Source organism: Drosophila yakuba, chromosome 3R (assembly GCF_016746365.2).
Source record: "Drosophila yakuba strain Tai18E2 chromosome 3R, Prin_Dyak_Tai18E2_2.1, whole genome shotgun sequence".
Lineage (NCBI taxonomy): Eukaryota > Metazoa > Arthropoda > Insecta > Diptera > Drosophilidae > Drosophila > Drosophila yakuba.
The window spans coordinates 26,874,467-26,893,019 of record NC_052530.2 but is presented as its reverse complement, the minus strand read 5'-3'; the positions used below and the strand labels follow the sequence as shown (position 1 = coordinate 26,893,019).

Here is an 18,553-nt window from a genome sequence, read left to right as displayed (position 1 = left end):
TTGATCTCGACGCATTTACAGTCTATTTTTGGCTGCTGAGGAAATCCTTCTTATGTAGCGAAAAAATCATGATAAAATCGAAAAAAGGACTCCGGATTTCGGGAATATGGGCGGTGCACGTACCACGCCCCCACTGGCTTCATAGCTTTAGTTCCGCGACAAACGCAATTAAGTTGGGTGGCTATGCATGTCGTGGGTGCGTTTCACGCGCAGAGGCGTCATCATGACAACAATTCCTTCCCACCCGGCAGCAGTGCATCCAATTGGAAGGACATAGCTCTCGCACATCCAGGACATGCATAAGTTAATTAGCTCCGGCATCCAGAAAGTGCACACCTATCGCAGGTGGCAAACGTCGGGTGGCGGACAGAGGAATGTGTGATGGAGCAGAAGCTGGACAAACAAAATCAATGAACGTACATAATAGAGGTTGAGGAGGAGGACGAGGTCCTTCCGCCGCCTTAACGATGTTAAACTTTCAGAGCCACTCAAAATGTGTTGCATTACGAGTGAATTTCCGCTTCCGTTTGCGTCAGCAGCGGTGGCAAATTAAGTTTGCAGCTAAAGTTGGGTAGTTGGGTTACAGCCAAGTGCCTCTATCCACAAATACTCAAATACTGCAGCACAAATACTACGGCATGCTTGTCAATCTTTTGTCAATTAACAAGCCGGAGGCAGGATAATTGCATGTGGGTTGAAATCAGATTGCTTTTTTGGCACAATGCAAAATTACTCGACCTGCAAGCCAGAGCCACTGGAGTTTGTCATCAGATTGTTTGTTGAATGTCACACGAACAATTACAAATCTATCTATCTATTGTGCGAAATGCCAACAAAGGACACACACACGATTTGACTTTAAAGTGCGCCCAAAATATGCACTCAATATATGCAAATTGGAAACAAAATGGTAACTTACACGAGCGCTTTAAACATAAAACAAATACGTAAGTTTAGGGAAGTGCAATGTTATCATAAGATTGGTGGTTCTGTCTAAATATTATATTATTATATATAGGTCACTTTTCCATTTAAGAGCAGGCATATGTTGATTCTTGTGTAACAATGTTGGAGTAGTAGGAAGTAACAGAGGATGGTATGCGAAAATATTTGCATGCCCTGTGGAGCAGAAAAAAGACACTTAAACGAGAGGAAAAACAGCTTGACATTGACATTGGAAGAGCCAAAGGAAGCGAAGAGAGAGTGAGTCGCAGCCAGGACATCGAGAGCTTTGCGAGCTCTCTCTCTCTCTTTATCTCTCTCTCTCTTGGAGCGATATAAAAGCCACATCCTGGCGAGTCCAGGCTGCATTTGCCAACAAATCGCGAAAGGGGCAGGACGAGCCCAGCTTCGACCTTCGAGCTTCGAGTCCAAACGGCACGCGTTTCATTCTCGGTTATTTGTGTTCCGAATATACCCATGTAGTTTAAACCCAATGTTGGCTAACATGCCTGGCCAGAAGGAGCAGCCCCATCCGATGCGTAGACCCATTAGCCAGCTAACACACCATGTTCCAGATACAAGAAGCACACACACAAAAATGACGGAGCGTTAGAGAAGCAAAAGAAGGAAGGAAAACACATTAAAAAACCACCGATTGTGATTGCGTTTAAATGTAGCCGTTAATATATAATTCTTAGTGCATAAAAGAAAACCAATAAACCTGAACCTAAATTTAAACAAACCTAAATAAAAACAAAACGTAAATATATAAATATGCATACATATTTGTAAAATGCAAGAGCAAGGAATGAATCCTTTAAGTTAACTCAAGACTAGCGGCTTCATTTATAGTTCTTAAGATATTATACCGAGAACGAGTCCTTAGGGCGCTACTCATATTTTAGATCTTTTACTTTATTTCCGAATCACCAAGTATCTTTTATTTGCATAACCATCCAAACAGCTTATGAACCAGTTAACATTACTCTACTGTAGCATAGTTATTAATATTATTTTGTAATTATTTGCATTTGATTTTGCATTCGGCAAATACTTCACCCATTAAAACCAAGAATATGTGTGATGTTTCATGGGAGTATCACTTCTTTAGTGCCGGAGTCCCAGTGCTTGGACCACTGGATGGCCACCAAGGGCCCAAGTCCAGTTTCCAGATTCTTGGGAGTATCACTTCTTTAGATGCCGGAATCCCAGTGCTTGGTCCACTTGATGGCCTCCAGTGTGCCCAAGTCCAGTTTCCAGAGGGCACCGTTCTGGTTCAGCTCGATGGCCTTTACAAAGTTCTCGGCGCAGGCCAACGGGGGCTGGGTGGGGTGAGCCAGGAGCTTCTTGGCCACCTGGGGCTCAACATCCAGCCAGGAGTTGAACTTCTGCACCAGAGTGGTGCGGGTGATGCCGGGGTTCACGGTGTAAGCGGTCACGCCGGTGATGGGGGCCAGTTTCGCCAGGGAGCTGGTGAAGTTGACCACGGCAGCCTTGGTGCCGGAGTAAACGGGCACCTGGTAGATGGCGTTGAATCCAGTCACGGATCCAATGTTGCAGATGATACCACCGGGTCCACACTTGCGCTTGTCCCAGAATTCCATGATGGCCGTTGTGGTGTTCACCAGGCCGGTGTAGTTGACGGCGATGGTTGCCTCGATCTGGTGATCGTCCAGGATGCCAGCTCCGTTGATCAGGATATCGACGGTCTTCAGCCGGGAGAAGATGCACTTCAGCAGCTCGGTGGTCTCGGCAATGGGAACGGTCACATCGTACGGGTAGAAGGTGATAGCCACCTTTGGATTTATTTTCTTCAGCTCGGCGATGGCAGCCGGGTTCTTAATGCGGTCGAGGATCACCAGGTTCTTCAGGTCCCGCTTGACCAGCTCCTTGCTGGTGTCCAGACCAATGCCTCCCAGACCGGCTACGAAAATTACGTTCTTGTTGCTCAAGGAAAACGCTTCTTTTTGGTCGCACTGGCTCTGTCGATTTGATCAAATAAGTAAATTTAAAGAGATGCAATTACTCGCTGAACTGCAACTGACAACTCCACTGAGACAATATTAATATGATCGATATGAAGAGAAGAGAACCCGGAGCAGATGCTCCTGGATAGTTATGTATTTGTCTCATTTGAATCGCTTATTATGCAAATGTGGTAAGTTTCGGTGTTCTAGACTACTTACCCCCCCATGGCGGATGATGGCCTTATTTGAGAACACACAAGAATCATCACCTAAAAACGGAACCAGATTCCCTGTAAAAGGACATGGGTTTACACATTAGCAATCCTGACTTGCACTTTTGCCAACGAGTTACTTACTTGTTGTAGTAGAGTGTAGTAGAGTGCGTGTTGGCTGTGCTGCTTTTAACTGCGAATGGCATTGTTAATAGTGAATTACCATATGAACAGGATTTACTAGGGATTTTTAGCCTCACCTTTTGCACGAGTAACAAAGGAGTACGTTTCAGAAGAGCAATGGTCGAAAGACGGAGCGGCATTATAATCAAATTGGGTTAACACAATACAGTAAATTTTGAATTTTTTTTTTTTTTTTTTTTTGTAATGTTGCCGAAAATGTTTGTTCTAATACAACTGAAATTTTGATACTGAAGTCTCTGGACATTGAAATTTTGCTACTGAAGTCTCTTGACAAAATTTTCATAGGTTTCGATCAAAAGTTCCTTTTCTACCCAAAAAAAAGTTTTTTTTTCGCAAAAAATGGAAGAAATCGTTTAAATATGGAATGTTCTACATCGTTGGACTTGTATTTAAATTGCACATAAGATGCCATTCAAGGCTGAAAGTATTTACTTTTTCACATTTTTTGCAAAAAATTATGATGGTACCCCTTGTAAAAATTTCAAAATTCGGCAAAAAAATTATTTTTGTGAAGCCGCAAAATATTGATGGATATCGTTAGTTGGGATCAAAAGCTGCACAAAACTGTAGTTTTTATGCCTGTATGATCAATCATCTTATGATGAAAACCCCTCCAATAAATACGAAGTTTTGGCTTAATCCTTATTTTTTACCCAAAAATAATCAGATTTTTTATCACAAAAAATAGAAGAAATCGTTTAAATATGGAATGTCATACCTCGTTGAACTCGCAATCAAATTTCCTATCGAATGGCATTTATGGTTTAAAATGTCAAATTTATGACATTTTTCGCAAAAAATCATGATGTTACCCCTTACAAAAAATTAAAAAATTCGAAAAAATTTTTTTTTTCCAAATCATTAGGAAATTGATAGGAACTTTTTAGCTGGAATCATTAGCTGCAAAAAGCAGTACTTTTTATATCTCTGTGATGATTTTTAGGCCAGCTTTGATAAAATCCCCCAAAACTACGTATTATGAAAAGTCCTGATTTTCTGCTTAAAATAATCATGTTTTTTTTTTTTGGTAAACAAGTAAAGGCAAAGAACCGGATTTTTATTATAATAAATACAAAAATGTTTTGTTTTTTCCCAGGGAAAGGGATGCCATTGATGGAAGTCTTGCGTTCATTTGACCCAAAGAGTTTTCTGCAACAAATTCCTTCGCCACCAGAAGAGAATAATAAAATTAAAATCGTAGAACATGAACATGTGCACAACAATTGAAATTTATTTAAAAATAAATTAAATTTTCCTTCCATCATTTCGTTTTATTTTATAAAATTCTTACACAAGGATTACATATAGAGAATGCGCGACATTCGCACGAACCGCCTCTAAGTGTGCATGTGTACGTGTGTTCGCAGGACACGCCTGTCTGCCTGTCTGCCTGCCAGACGCTGTTCTAAGTAAGTATGATTGAATCTTTAGTTTGTTTTACACCGGAATTTCGAATGGTTCATCTAGGCTGCAAATTGTGGAATTCTCGTGTCTGGGATTCTTATCTGGGTAGCGAGCAGATCTCGCAGGATGTGAGCTCGCCGCGATTGATGAATGTGCAGTGGTTGCACGTCCAGGTGTTGGCGTCCAGGTCCATCGCCTCCGATCCAGCGGCTCCGGGACTGGCCGAAGCCCCGCCACTGGGATAGCTGGTGGTCCCACTGCAAAGGATTAATAATCAATTAGAAACATTTCTCGGTGAGAGAACTCTTTGGGGTTGAAGGGAAACTCACCCACTGCCGCCGGAACTGGCCTGGATAAGCGACTCGAGCAGCTTCCACACATCGACGACCTTGAACTGGGCGGCCTGGTTGGGATTCTTGGTGCGCACCGCCTCCAGCAGCGGACCCATGTGCTGTCGCAGCGGCAGCATGTCCATCTTGTACAGGTAGACCAGCAGGTGGAAGTCGGAGATGGCCTCCAGGAACTCCTCATCGCCCCAAGCGGACAGATAGCAGCTGAGCGCATTGAAATCCTGCAGGTGGCCATCAATGTAGCGGTTCTCGATGGGGAATGGCTGGCGCTTGTCGTACTCGGTGAAGGTGTAAATGGGTTGCAGCGGTGTGGATGCGGGCACGTCCACCAGCAGATACTCCACGGGCAGGGGGCGAGCCAGCCGCTGCACCTCGTTGCCGTACTGATCCTTCTCCTGGTTGCGAGAAATCAAGGGGAACGTCAGGTTAGAAATTGGGTTTCACCAAGATTAGCCTAGTTAGACTTGGCCCAGTGACCTACATTAGATATGGGCCACAAAGCAAGACAAAAAACGTTTGCTGACGTCTGACATGCTCCTCTCTGCTCCTTTTACCCCCGCCTTCTGCTCTATACTCTCTCTTGGTATAAAAGCTCGCTGGCGAGCAACCTGTTAGCTCGGCAATGACCTTGCCCACAGCCATCAAGGCCGGCGGTACGGTGCTCGTCTTTGGTCTTGGATGCAGAGGGTCCCAAGTGGAGACGTGAGACGGCATGGCTTCCACTGAGCCCGCAAAGCCAGCACAAGCCACTGCATCCCTGAAAGTATGCTGCGAAAGTGGAAACTCGTTCCGGGATTCCCCTGACTGCGAAAAAGGTCACAGGTTTATACATACATAGTTTATGTTGGCTAAGAGCGCACTTTCAGAATATTTCGATTTCGATTTTAATTGGCAAACGAATGTCGATATTCAACAAAATGCATGAGTGATTATGATCTCGACGCATTTACAGTCTATTTTTGGCTGATGAGGAAATCCTTCTTTAGTAGCGAAAAAATCATGATAAAATCGAAAAAAGGACTCCGGATTTCGGGAATAAGGGCGGTGCACGTACCACGCCCCCACTGGCTTCATAGCTTTAGTTCCGCGACAAACGCAATTAAGTTGGGTGGCTATGCATGTCGTGGGTGCGTTTCACGCGCAGAGGCGTCATCATGACAACAATTCCTTCCCACCCGGCAGCAGTGCATCCAATTGGAAGGACATAGCTCTCGCACATCCAGGACATGCATAAGTTAATTAGCTCCGGCATCCAGAAAGTGCACACCTATCGCAGGTGGCAGGTGGCAAACGGCGGGCGGCGGACAGTGGAATGTGTGATGGAGCAGAAGCTGGACAAACAAAATCAATGAACGTACATAATAGAGGTTGAGCAGGATGTTGGACGAGGTCCTTCCGCCGCTTTAACGATGTTAAACTTTCAGAGCCACTCAAAATGTGTTGCATTACGAGTGAATTTCCGCTTCCGTTTGCGTCAGCAGCGGTGGCAAATTAAGTTTGCAGCTAAAGTTGGGTAGTTGGGTTACAGCCAAGTGCCTCTATCCACAAATACTCAAATACTGCAGCACAAATACTACGGCATGCTTGTCAATCTTTTGTCAATTAACAAGCCGGAGGCAGGATAATTGCATGTGGGTTGAAATCAGATTGCTTTTTTGGCACAATGCAAAATTACTCGACCTGCAAGCCAGAGCCACTGGAGTTTGTCATCAGATTGTTTGTTGAATGTCACACGAACAATTACAAATCTATCTATCTATTGTGCGAAATGCCAACAAAGGACACACACGATTTGACTTTAAAGTGCGCTCAATATATGCACTCAATATATGCAAATCGATAACAAAATGCGCTTTAAACATAAAACAAATACGCAAGTTTAGAGAAGTGCAATATTATCATTAAGATATTGGTGGTTCTGTCTAAATATTATATTATTATATATAGGTCACTTCTCCATTTAAGAGCAGGCATATGTTGATTCTTGTGTAACGATGTTGGAGTAGTAGGAAGTAACAGAAGATGGTATGCGAAAATATTTGCATGTCCTGTGGAGCAGGAAAAAGACACTTAAACGAGAGGAAAAACAGCTTGACATTGACATTGGAAGAGCCAAAGGAAGGAAGCGAAGAGAGAGTGAGTCGCAGCCAGGACATCGAGAGCTTTGCGAGCTCTCTCTCTCTTTATCTCTCTCTCTCGGAGCGATATAAAAGCCACATCCTGGCGAGTCCAGGCTGCATTTGCCAACAAATCGCGAAAGGGGCAGGACGAGCCCAGCTTCGACCTTCGAGTCCAAACGGCACGCGTTTCATTCTCGGTTATTTGTTTGTGTTCCGAAGATACCCATGTAGTTTAAACCCAATGTTGGCTAACATGCCTGGCCAGAAGGAGCAGCCCCATCCGATGCGTAGACCCATTAGCCAGCTAACACACCATGTTCTGGACGGCGGTAGCCTCCTCCACACTCTCCTCCAACAGCGCCGAGAGCTCGGCGGGATTGGCCAGTGCGGCGCCCAGCTACCAGCAGCAGCACACGAAGCCATCGCCACTGCGAGCATCCACCAGCAGCTGGCAGCTTAGCAATGCAGCATTCAAGTCGCGCCTGCAACAGCAACAGCTACTGCAGCAGCACCAGCAACAGATACAGCAGCAGCAGCAGCACGAGCAGCAGCAGCAACAGCAACAGGAGCATCAGCAACAGGAGCTGCAGCAACAGCAACAACAGCAACAGCAGCAGCAATCTCAGCAGCAACACGAGAACACATCCCAGCAGGAAGTGCAACCGAGTAGGGAGGACAACAGACGGGCGGTGGGGCAAAAGACCAAGCTTCAGACAGCGAACATCAAAAAGAAAATCAGTCCCAAGAGTGAGAGTAAAATATTCAAAGCGTTCACCTCCTGCAAGTGCACCCAAAAGTAGGAGTTGGTTCACGTGCCAGTGTACAAATGACAAAACAATAACAACCAAACAACTGAAAAACTGAAAAACCCAAGAACAAATCGAAACTGATATGACATATTTTTTGATGCATTTTCAAGGTAGAAACATTGCAACATTACAACCAAATACAAAGCAAAAGGCACTCAAATAACAAGTTCCTGTGCATATTTAAGTGAAGCAAAGTAACATTGAATACATGTAATGTGCGCCAGTTTTAAGGAATAAAACATACTTTCTATGGTAAGCTTGGCATATTTTGGGTGTGAATTATACGAAAGCATATTCATTATTATATATTCATTTGCAAAAGATGGCTCCCAAGTTGCCTTTGATTGCTCATAGACCTCTGTGGTTTCCCTAATATGTAGACTCATTATCATATCTCAGCGGAAGCAGTCCTTCAGTCTCACACATTTGTCAGATATTCGCCACATTCCATTTCGCATCCATCAAAGTATCGCTTTGATTAGCACATGATTTGACATGCCGAAGGTTAATTTGCATGATTGAAGTTGGCCAGAAAGGCTTTTTGGCCGGCGGGGCAGAGGCCATCAATCAAAAAAGGACGATTTCCGGCCAAAGTATGATAATTATTTGTCAACTCTGCTCGCAACCCTCGCATGTTCCATATATGGGTATAAGCTCTTCTTCACTTTTCACTACACATTTATTTGTTATTTGTTTTACTAGTTGAGTGGCACCTTTGGATAAATAGTAACTTTTTCTGGCTTCTTTTCCACTTTAAACGAACTTTTGGAAAGCAATTTGCTTGCCCTTTTGATTTTCGCTTCATTCGGCTTTTAGAAAACTTTTGCTTTTAACAGCATTATAATTGGTTCTGTGAAATGCGCTGCAAGTTAAGTAACCTAAGCCCGCTCAAAGTTAAAGTGCATTGGGAATTTATAGGAAGCCGAGGAAGGTAAAAACTTGGCATTGAGTCGATGGGAAGCGTTGTCTGTTGTTTAACTAGAGTCCAGTAATCGCAGTGCCCCTTATTTCCACTTGCCTGCAAATATGAATTGCACACTTTACCATATGGCTGGGGAAATTCTCAGCACGTTTGCCGCCGCCATTAAAGTGGAGAAACCAATTATCGTCCTGGCCCAAGTCCGCTTATGGCAATTAGCAAAGGGAAATGTGCGGTTTAGTTCGTTCAGGAATGGAGTACTCCTCCTGCCATCGAAGGTGACACACAGGCACGCAATAAATTTTTATTGCCCGGCATAAAAGCGAAAAGCCAGGCCAAAGTCCAATGTCCAATGTCCAATATCCAATGGGCCAGACCAACGCCCAGCGGCACTGACAATGAGCCCAAGGAGAAGGAAGTGGGCCAAATGGAGGCGAACCAGGCCGCAAATTGCTTATCGATTCGCAGATTTGCCTTCGCCACTTTTTATGATTTTAAGCCGAATTTGCTGACGCAGTTGTGCAAATTGATTGAACCGACAGTGGAATGGAAAATTCTCGATTATTTAGTTCATTGCGAAACATATGATTCGCTGTCAATGATTTTCCCGGAATTCCATCAAAGCGGCAAACTGTGACCAAGGCATATCAATTCGCTGTGAATTAATTAAGCCAACTGTGACTACTGTTGCATTCAACACAAAGCTGGTGTTTTATGTGCCATGGAGAAGTTTTAATTTCGTTGGGGAATTGCATATGTTAAGCGAGAGAGGCCTCAACAAGTGGCACACATAGGTGTATTCCCACGTACACTTATTTCATCTCAGACAAATGACGATTTCGGCGAAATCCCCAAGGCAAACAACCCGACAAACATGGAACTCTTTATAAATTAATGCGGTCACAGGCTAGCAATTTTAATAAATAAAGCGGATTGCTTTCAGTGCTAAAGAGTTAACAAATATATCAGTAAAGGCGCCCACGAAAGTTTTATAAATATCTATTTAAATGCTGCGTAATAAACTATAGTTTTTTTGACCAATATAAGTGCACTGAATTGGAAAATTAATTGATATTTCCATTGACACTTGATAGCCAATAGGTTTGCGTAGAAGTTAACCAATTAAGACAGGCTTACTCGAACGAAGAAAATAAGGGAAGATTAAAGGGACCACAAATAAAATTTAGGATCAAAATATGTCAAACGCACTGCTTCCCTAATTAGTTCATCCAAGGTGTCGACTGCGGGTTGGTGGGTTTACACCCATCTAAACGTGGCTAAATGTTGCTAAATGTGGCTAAATGTGGCTAAATGTGGCTAAATGTGAGCTAAATGTGAGTTAAGCCTGAATAATGGACGTGGGGCGGTTAATTTGTTGTGGACTGAAATCTGTCATTGTCTTCCACCAGCTGCCAGTGGCTTTACTTTCCCCTATTTAAAAACACAAGACAACAAACAAATGTCTCATGAACAATTGTCATGAATACAGTGCGAAGCATTTTACACCAAATTTTCAACTTCCACTTAATTTTCGCTACAGTTAACAATTACCGAAACGAATTTGCGCACATTTTGTGCATTTTTATTCTAAACACACAGCACACCAGCAAGACATAGATATTAATTTATGCGACAGTCTGCCAAGCAATTTGTATTTTCCCTTTCAAAATTCGCTGCGACGGCGAAAATGTGCGACAAAAAAAAAAAAAAGACAGACGACCCCAAAAAGTAGGCAATGTTTTATTTGTCGATGCAAAAGGAAGTTGCGCCTGTAATTGGAGCTGTAGCTGAATTCGCAGGCAGCTTAAGGAATTTGCATAATTTCGGAGAAAGGGCGAAAGTAAATGGCGGGAGAGAGTGGAGTGAAAAGTGAAAGACAAACATACGACCAAGAGTGAATAATAAACAGAAAGCAAAATAAGCGTAAGGAATGCCAGAAACGTGTTCCTGGCTGTCCAATGGCATGGAAGAAAATAGAATTCCAGATGGACAAGAAAAGCAAAACGCTTTGAAGCCTTCACCTTGGGCAGGTGATAGGTGGTAGTGCAACAGCATGGGGTAAAATGAGGAAACAAATAACACAGAAGGTCACTTCACAACTCATTTTTCAACAATGTTTGCCAGTTGGTTTCTGTTTGTTTTAGCTGCCGGACAGGACAAATTGCAGGACAACAGAAAAAAGGGCGTTAATTCAACATGTGATTTTTTACTCCCTCCATATTAATAGGCTCACATTTTTCATAGCACATGATACGCAGTTAAAGTAATTTGCTCACATACTTCTTACATATTTTATTTATAATGCAAAGCTTTTTCTACTCTGTTTCCAAACGATTAGTAAAATAATTGCGAACTCAATCAAACCAGTGATTTGTAGGAAATCTGCCTAAGCAGCAGTCGCAATTACCTCTATTGAATATTAATTAATTTGTTTGGCCTAGTTGAAGCCAAAACACTGCACATAAATAGAGCAAGTTTTGGCTTTAGGTCAACACTTTGTGCAAATGCTATTTCCACTGACCAATTGCCAGAGTTTTGTGGGTTGCCAGGGCCAAAATGCTCTAACCCCGAATGGCTTGTTACTTATTAAATTGGGGTTTCCACTGTTGGAAGTCCTACGAAAAACAAAGTTTGATTACACAGCTTAGAACAAAGTCCCAATAGCTGCCACACGGCAAAAACTTTCTCAAGGGGTCGCCCAAAGAATTAGGCCCAGTCTTACTAACAACTTTGATTTCTATTTTTTTTCTGGGATGGGAGGGTTAATCTCAAACAGCAAAGTATAAACAATTTGAAAATTTATAAAGTTTTTTTGCGGATTAAAAATCAAGAATCAAAGCAGGGAATTCAGCAAGATGTATTCCACAAAATAAATGACGCAATGATGAGACAGCCAAATCAAATAATTTAAAGTCTCTTTCAACTTTTAACGAGAGTAGGTGAAAAGGTCATATTTATTTATTTGGCAAAACAAGAACTTTTCAATTGCGTTTAGTTGGCGTATTTATTTATGGCGCCCAAAATGCTCAAGTTAAGTGCAAACAAAGTTGAAGACGTCTGTTGCTGATTTGTGTAGAACCGCAAATAAAACTCGAATGGTTGCCTAATTTGTAGAACAGATTTTGGTGCCAACCAAATGATCAGAGTAAACTAGGGAAATGTCAAGGGTTTTGCACTGTCGTACACATTAGTAGCTTAGAAGTAGAAAACACCTAACAAACAGTTCAATTCCTACATATTTGTGTTCAAATTTTATACTTTTCAGTACTGACGAAAATGGAGAAGTCCATCCAGGTGCCAAAGGAGCTGAAAACGCTGCTGAGTTGCGGCCTCTGTCATCGTCCCTATGACCTGACCACCGGCCTGCTGCCCCAGGAGCTCGTCTGCCAGCACAGCTTCTGCGAGGAGTGCGTGTATAGGAACACCGATCGCAATTCATCCGAGTGCATCTGCTATCTGTGCGGCTATCGCACCCAGCTGCATGGCCAGAAGCTGCCGGAATCCATGGCCATCATGTATCTGCTACGTGAGCTGCCAGCTTTGATGCTCGGCAGAGCCATGCTGGATTTCTCGGACAAGAAGAGCAGCAGCAGCAGCACTATTGAAATTTCCAGTGACGATGTGCCCAATGCAGCAGCGAAAAACTGGCTGGAAGAGATCAGCGTGGACAGCTTTTTGGCGACCAGCGTGGAGCACTGCTTCATCCATGCCATGCCGAACTCCACGTGGTGTCACACTTGCCAGCGTCTGTTGTGCCGCGCCTGCTCGGATGTTCCGCTGCACCAGGATCACATCTTGGTGCGTCAAGTGGATTACCATGACCTCATACGCCATCTGCTCAACTCCGAGATGGCAAAGATCAAGGGCACAGCCGTGCATGCCACCGAGTTGGCCACCCGCGAAATGGAACTACTACGCGAGCTGTGCGAGGCGTGCTACTACGTCCAGTTGCATGTGAAGCGTGTGCTGCTGGAGCACCATCCCAGCATGGTGGCCGCCACGATGATGGGCTGGCATCGACGCGCCGCGCAGGATCTGAGTCGAGCGGTGAATCTGAGTGGTGCTGAAATGCTGCAGTTGCTCGCCCATTTGGCCAAACAGCGGCGGCAATACGAGCGCCAGTTGGGCGAGGTGCACTTCCAGTGCCGAATGCGTGCCGCTGTCCAGGAGAACGGCATGCAGGTGCTGGACTTCGAGACACTAAACAATAGAATCGCGCGGCTACGCAGTCATCCGCGTCCTGGCGCTATTCCGGCCAATGTGGAGCCACCGCAGGCGCTCATCCTCACCAACTACTGTGTGTTCGCCTACTGGTGCGAGGTGCAGCGCGAAATGACACCACCACGCTCCTGCAACCAGAGACCGGAGCCGGACTTACTGCCGCAATCCCGGAGAGCTGTGGTGCCGCCGCATTTCAATCATCGCCTGCGGGAGGCAGAGGTCAGGGATTATATGCAGCAGATCGAACAGGTGCAGAATCAAGCGCTCAGTCGTCCTCCGTATGATGGCTCTCCCGAATCCTCCTCGTCGCCGGGCAGCAGCAGCAGCAGTAGCAACAGCCAAAGCAATATGATTGCTCCGGACCTGGACCATGGACTTCGTGAACTGGTGCTCCAGTGGCAAGCGGATCTACAGCAGCCGCCACAAATGCAGCAGCAAATGCAGCAGCAGCAGCAGCTGGCGTACACAATGTACCAGACAGAAGCGATCTTCATCAACGCAGTGGACCAAGTGCAGTCGCCGCTAATGGGTCAACCGGTGCAGGAGCAGCATCAGCAGGATGGCGGTACCAGTTCCTCCTCGGTAAGCATTGTGCGCCAGCCCACCGTTCACTGTTACCCCATCTACTTTCTGGACATGGAAATAGCAGGAGAACTGGCCGGCCGGGTACTAATCGAGGTGAGATCGGATGCCGCTCCCCGGATGGCGGACAATTTTGGAGCGCTGGTGCGGCACGAGCGGGGCTACGGCTATCGGGGCTGCGCCGTCTTCCAGGCCTGGGGTGGCGAGAGCATCATCACCGGCGACTTTGAGTCGCAGAGCGGACGCGGTGGACACTCGGCCTTCGAGAGCAGATACTTTTTGCCAGATGACACCGGTTTGCCGGCACATCGGGGAACGGTTGGCATGCGCCGGGGTCAGCGGCGACAGGATAGAAGTGGATTCGTGGGCAGCCAGTTCCGCTTGGTGCTCAACGAGATGCGTTCCTTCACCGCCATTTTCGGTTACATTGTGCAAGGCATTGAGCTGGTGGACCGGATTGCGGCCAGTGGCAATGCTCTGGGACGACCGGCACTGAGGAGCAGCATCCGGAATTGTGGCGAGTACCATTTGAACCGATAACAAGTCCGACTGATCCAACAGATCTAAACCAAAAAAAGCTCCTACACACTTCGAATGTACAACTCCACCCGATATCTATGTCTATCTATATACATAATTCTTGGTATGCAAATCTTGGTACGAATTTTGTAGAAATAAACGCACTACTTTAAACGATCAAACGACAACAGACAGTTGAAGTACGCAACCGAAGCCAATTTTTTAAAACAGAAAGAATTTTTATAAACAATTTACAACTCAAACAAACGTTTTGGATGCTATTTTAAATAAAACAAAAACACAAGACTATCAAAGATCTATAAACATTTCAGATTCATGGACAAGGTGGAAATTGTAACAGACCTTGCATATTTAAATTAAGTTTAGCCATAAGAAAACGACACTAAATGTGCGTTGAAGCGCTACGACGTTACCTGGAGATAGTAAATTAGCTACAATAAAAACATCAAATTTGAAACCAAGAAAAAGGTGAAATCCCAATACACAGCTGACATGTAATTGCGGTCAATTCAGTTAATAATATACGAAATAAATCTACTAGCTATAAGTAAAAAAAAAACGAGATAGTTTTTGGTGTCTACATATGCATTTGATGTGATCATAAGTAAGGCTATGTTTGTGATGGAAGAAACAGTGAACGCCAAGAGTAGCCATCCATAAAATAAGGGAATCAAGTAATAATAGCACCTTTGCGAAGTAAAGGAAGGCATGGAATCGAATTAAGAACAAATCGAACTAAATTATACGAAATCTGTAGACTAAACTATAGAAAATTGTCACATTATAGTTTAAATTATGTTTAGGAATTTAGAAAAACCCTAATAACTTCAGGCAAAAGGTTTATGTTTTAGGTTTTAGGTTTAGCGCATTGAAATCGAAATCTTATATTTTCCAAAACAATACAATTTCGTATCACAAATAAACATTAGATAGAACGATAGAGTTTGGCACATAGGCGCCAAGTAAAGAGAATAAATGGAAAATTGTGATTGGCTGGCAGTTGCATTGAATAATAGCATTGTTTATGAATGTCCTAGGTATACGATAAATATTATGAAATTTTGAAGGCGTACCCAGAGCAATGATGAGAAGTACAAACCGAGATGGATAAAGGAATATAATGAAGTTATTGCATAAATAAATCAAAGTAATTCAAGATAATGTAAGCCTCTTGATGTCGAAATGTTTGAGTTGGCGTTGCTCGTGAAACCCAGATATTCTTTGCATGTATCCAGCTAAAAAATCAAATCGCATTCGAATCGATGTCTAAATATGGAAGTTGTTTGTGTAAATGTGTGAACGTAATTCAATAAAGGTTGCCCACTAACTGAGTTTACTTGTTTGGGGGATATACGATACAAGCTTTCTCATCCTATCTGCGATTTTTAAACTCATCAACTGGTTTAAAGGAGGAGTGACAACACTTACCTTATAGAAGACGTCTGGAACATACTGCTTGTCCGTGGATTCACGCACGTAGCCCAGCTCGGGCGCATCCTTAGTGGGTATCAGACAATTATCTCGCACCAGAGCCATGCACTGAGCCGAGACCGCATAGCCTTCCATGTGCACTTGTTTGGTTTTGTCTCCTGAAATGTCCAAAGCCGTTTTGGTACCAAATCATTAAGCGGACTCAACGTGAATCTTACCTGTTACACAAATGGTGACAAACTTTGAGCCAAAGACGCCATTGGAGGCATATTTACACGGATTGGGATGGCGATTCTGCAGCTCGCCGGCTGTGATGCACTCCTGGGCCGTAATAAAGTGCGACTCGATGCCACGGATCTGTTTGACAGTGCCAATGCTTGCATCCTCCGTGATGAGATCAGTGAAAATCCAACCAATCTAATGAAACAAACAAATGTCAACAATCAAACAACATAACTCGCATAATAGTTTTAACTAACCTTCTTCAGTCCTAGCGCACTGGCCACGGCATCCACATCGTCGGCGAACTCATCCGGCTGGATGTTGATCGAATCCCTGGTAGACTCTTGTGGCGGCTCGTAAATGGCAGCCACCTTGGCCCTAATGCCCAACGGAACATCAGTGTGCTGCTCGTACGTGCCATACAAATATCCCATGCGCTGGTGTCCTGTGGTGCGCCAGTAGTTGAGGAAGCGCTCCACGATCTTGGTGTTCTCGAACATGACGTTGTCCACGTGACGATATGTCTGACGATTCAGCGTAATGGCCGACGGCTGGCACTTGGAGCAGATGCCCTTGGGCCATGGTGGATGCTCGCGACATCCCGGCTTGATGCGACAGTTGATATCGTCGAAGACAAAGTACTTGCCCTGATCCATGCCGGATGTCTGCTTGCGTATGTACGAGTGGAAGGACAAGTGCTTGATATTGTGCTCCTTCAGATAGGACTCATCATAGGGCTCCAGTGCGGAGCAGTGCACGCAACGGCCGTTGGCATTGTGGTGGCACCTACAAAATAGATATTGCTTGATGAGTTAAATGATACACTGAATACTATAATCAAAGCCTACAGCTTGCTATCACGTTCGCGCTTAATGGTGCCATCAGCTTTGCTCAGAGCCTGGTCCACGTCATCTTCGACCACATTGATGGATGGACGAGCGCTGTTCGGATTGCTAACGGTGCTGGTCTTGAACGCCTGACTGTCCAGAACAGTGGTGCTAGTGCGCTGAAAAGAGTTAAATTATGCAGTTTAGTTCCCGATCGATCTGCTCTGTATGATCAACTTACGCGCGATGATGTGCCAGCCATCTGTTTTAAGAAGACCATGTCGCCATGCTTCAAGGAAGTGCCCACCAGCTGGGTGCCACTGGCCTGCAGCTCTGTGAGGAAGTTGCGCTCCTTGAAGAGACCAAAGCCATCCACCTTGAGGGCATTCTGAACGCTGTCGTACAGATGCTTCAGATTCGACTTGGGCGAGATCTCGATGCGTTTGATGCCCTCCGCCGACTGAACGCGTATCAACTGGAATGCACAGAATGGATATCAGTTTGCAATTAGTATTGGGCCTGGTGAATGCTGGCAATTTCTGGTCCAACCGATTGTTTGCATAACACAAACAGACGATGGCGCACAAAGGCGTAGGCGAAATTGCGCTTCTTGTAGATGAATTGCTCGAGCAGCAGTGGTGCACAGGCCATTTTATGGACTTTTTTTTTTTGTTTTTTTTTGTGTTTGGACGGGTCACTGGGTGGGCGGTTGGGTGGGCGCTTGAGTGGGCGGTGGTGGGTGCTGGTAGACTGGGTGAGGGGGGTTGTCAAGTGTAGCTATGAGCTACCAAAGCCTGTAGGGCTTTTTGCTTAGTGTTTCGAACTGTACGTCATGAAGGCGCGAACTTGACTGCGAATATTTAGCTGGCATCGCAATTAAAAGGAAATGCAATTCGTTGCCAAAATGAGTGCATAGTTAAAAGAGAACCTATGCATGCACATGTATGTGAATTAGGATCTGTTATTGTATGGGATCTAAATAAAAAAGAAAACAGCTTTTTTATCCCATTATTTACATGCACTTGCAAAAGAATATAAAATGAACTTTAGTTTTTATTTGAAATTATATTTGTGTTTTTCACTGAAACATTTCTCTGAGTGTAGCACCCCTTCAAGCAGAAATGGCCTAATTGACCAGACAGGTCCTTAAATGCATCTCCCTTAGCATGCTGCAGCCAACAATTGTTAATAATTTATTTGGTTTTTAAATAGTTTATTGGACACAAAACCCCCGCACACTCCCCCCTGTCCACTTTCCGCCTAGACTGCAGTCGTTCAGTAGAAAATCTACAAGTCATGGTAGCATTCAATTTCACCGACAGCACTTTTGGCCGCAATTCGGCACTTGCAGTGGATGTGCACTTCCACCAGTGTTTCCAAATTGGTGTATTATGCATTATATGCTGCACTTTTGCCGGCTTAAATGCACTTTAAATATATTTTCCACACATAAGGCAACAACAACAAACGCCATCGAAATGGGCAACCAACTTTGTTTGCCGGCTTTTTTATTGGGTACGTGGGGGGAAACACTTGAATCTTTTCACTGCACGCACTGCATCAACAAGACATACGTTTAGTTTGCACCTTAAATGCACTTTTCAATTTGTTATCAACAATTTACTTACAATTTTGTCATTTGGCATTGTAATTTTGTCTCTGTCTCTTTCGCACAGCTGTGGGGATGGCGATAGTCTGCTTAGAGGTGGAGAAAAATCGATTATTCCAAGATATCGATATCTCTATGATCGGTTTCTGGTCTATTGACGGCGATTGCTAAAAGTCCCAACTAATCGATGAGTG

General features: G+C 44.3%; 4 protein-coding genes and 1 long non-coding RNA gene across 9 annotated transcripts; 3 read left to right on the top strand and 2 right to left on the bottom strand.

Moving 5' to 3' along the window:
* Positions 1-37: 37 nt before the first annotated feature.
* On the top strand, positions 38-8,010 carry LOC6538494 (splicing factor 3B subunit 4). Of its 2 annotated transcripts, none has more exons than XM_039375867.2 (2): positions 38-345; positions 6,356-8,010. In XM_039375867.2, the coding sequence occupies exon 2, from the start codon at positions 7,514-7,516 to the stop codon at positions 7,997-7,999; it is 486 nt and encodes a 161-aa protein (XP_039231801.1). In that variant the 5' UTR covers positions 38-345; positions 6,356-7,513; the 3' UTR covers positions 8,000-8,010. The 2 variants fall into 2 exon arrangements, with proteins under 2 accessions (XP_039231801.1, XP_039231802.1); XM_039375868.2 differs by lacking the exon at positions 38-345 and adding an exon at positions 957-1,510 and having other exon boundaries at positions 7,516-8,010.
* On the bottom strand, positions 1,857-3,579 carry LOC6538495 (alcohol dehydrogenase). The gene is made up of 4 exons (XM_002098981.3): positions 3,382-3,579; positions 3,266-3,314; positions 3,129-3,199; positions 1,857-2,924 (listed from the first exon to the last, which is right to left on the bottom strand). The coding sequence occupies exons 1-4, from the start codon at positions 3,442-3,444 to the stop codon at positions 2,136-2,138; spliced, it is 972 nt and encodes a 323-aa protein (XP_002099017.1). The 5' UTR covers positions 3,445-3,579; the 3' UTR covers positions 1,857-2,135.
* On the top strand, positions 3,710-4,586 carry LOC120321860. Its single transcript, XR_005561586.1, has 2 exons — positions 3,710-4,360; positions 4,422-4,586. It is a non-coding gene; the product is annotated as an uncharacterized LOC120321860 (long non-coding RNA).
* On the bottom strand, positions 4,576-18,467 carry LOC6538492 (nuclear protein localization protein 4 homolog). 2 transcript variants are annotated; one of them, XM_002098978.3, is made up of 8 exons: positions 18,379-18,467; positions 16,992-17,225; positions 16,772-16,929; positions 16,181-16,709; positions 15,920-16,118; positions 15,699-15,859; positions 5,059-5,474; positions 4,576-4,986 (listed from the first exon to the last, which is right to left on the bottom strand). In XM_002098978.3, the coding sequence occupies exons 1-8, from the start codon at positions 18,394-18,396 to the stop codon at positions 4,827-4,829; spliced, it is 1,875 nt and encodes a 624-aa protein (XP_002099014.1). In that variant the 5' UTR covers positions 18,397-18,467; the 3' UTR covers positions 4,576-4,826. The 2 variants fall into 2 exon arrangements, with proteins under 2 accessions (XP_002099014.1, XP_015048887.1); XM_015193401.2 differs by lacking the exon at positions 18,379-18,467 and adding an exon at positions 17,300-17,586.
* On the top strand, positions 8,122-14,431 carry LOC6538493. 3 transcript variants are annotated; one of them, XM_002098979.4, is made up of 2 exons: positions 8,122-8,260; positions 12,193-14,431. In XM_002098979.4, exon 2 carries the CDS (start codon positions 12,204-12,206, stop codon positions 14,268-14,270), a length of 2,067 nt encoding a protein of 688 aa, XP_002099015.1. In that variant the 5' UTR covers positions 8,122-8,260; positions 12,193-12,203; the 3' UTR covers positions 14,271-14,431. The 3 variants fall into 3 exon arrangements, with proteins under 3 accessions (XP_002099015.1, XP_015048889.1, XP_015048888.1); XM_015193403.2 differs by lacking the exon at positions 8,122-8,260 and having other exon boundaries at positions 11,990-13,730; positions 13,798-13,963; XM_015193402.2 differs by lacking the exon at positions 8,122-8,260 and having other exon boundaries at positions 11,993-13,730; positions 13,795-13,963.
* Positions 18,468-18,553: the final 86 nt, after the last annotated feature.

Bases quoted from the DNA above. Each gene is read 5' to 3' on its own strand.
- LOC6538495 (XM_002098981.3), bottom strand. From the start codon at position 3,444: ATGCCGCTCCGTCTTTCGACCATTGCTCTTCTGAAACGTACTCCTTTG. The intron at 3,315-3,381 runs GTGAGGCTAAAA...TGCCATTCGCAG, and splicing joins CTTTGTTACTCGTGCAAAAG to TTAAAAGCAGCACAGCCAAC. The intron at 2,925-3,128 runs GTAAGTAGTCTA...TCAAATCGACAG, and splicing joins CCATCATCCGCCATGGGGGG to AGCCAGTGCGACCAAAAAGA.
- LOC6538493 (XM_002098979.4), top strand. From the start codon at position 12,204: ATGGAGAAGTCCATCCAGGTGCCAAAGGAGCTGAAAACGCTGCTGAGT.
- LOC6538492 (XM_015193401.2), bottom strand. From the start codon at position 17,401: ATGGCCTGTGCACCACTGCTGCTCGAGCAATTCATCTACAAGAAGCGC. The intron at 16,710-16,771 runs GTAGGCTTTGAT...TCTATTTTGTAG, and splicing joins CGCGAACGTGATAGCAAGCT to GTGCCACCACAATGCCAACG. The intron at 16,119-16,180 runs GTTAGTTAAAAC...TTGTTTCATTAG, and splicing joins GTGCGCTAGGACTGAAGAAG to ATTGGTTGGATTTTCACTGA.
- LOC6538494 (XM_039375867.2), top strand. From the start codon at position 7,514: ATGTTCTGGACGGCGGTAGCCTCCTCCACACTCTCCTCCAACAGCGCC.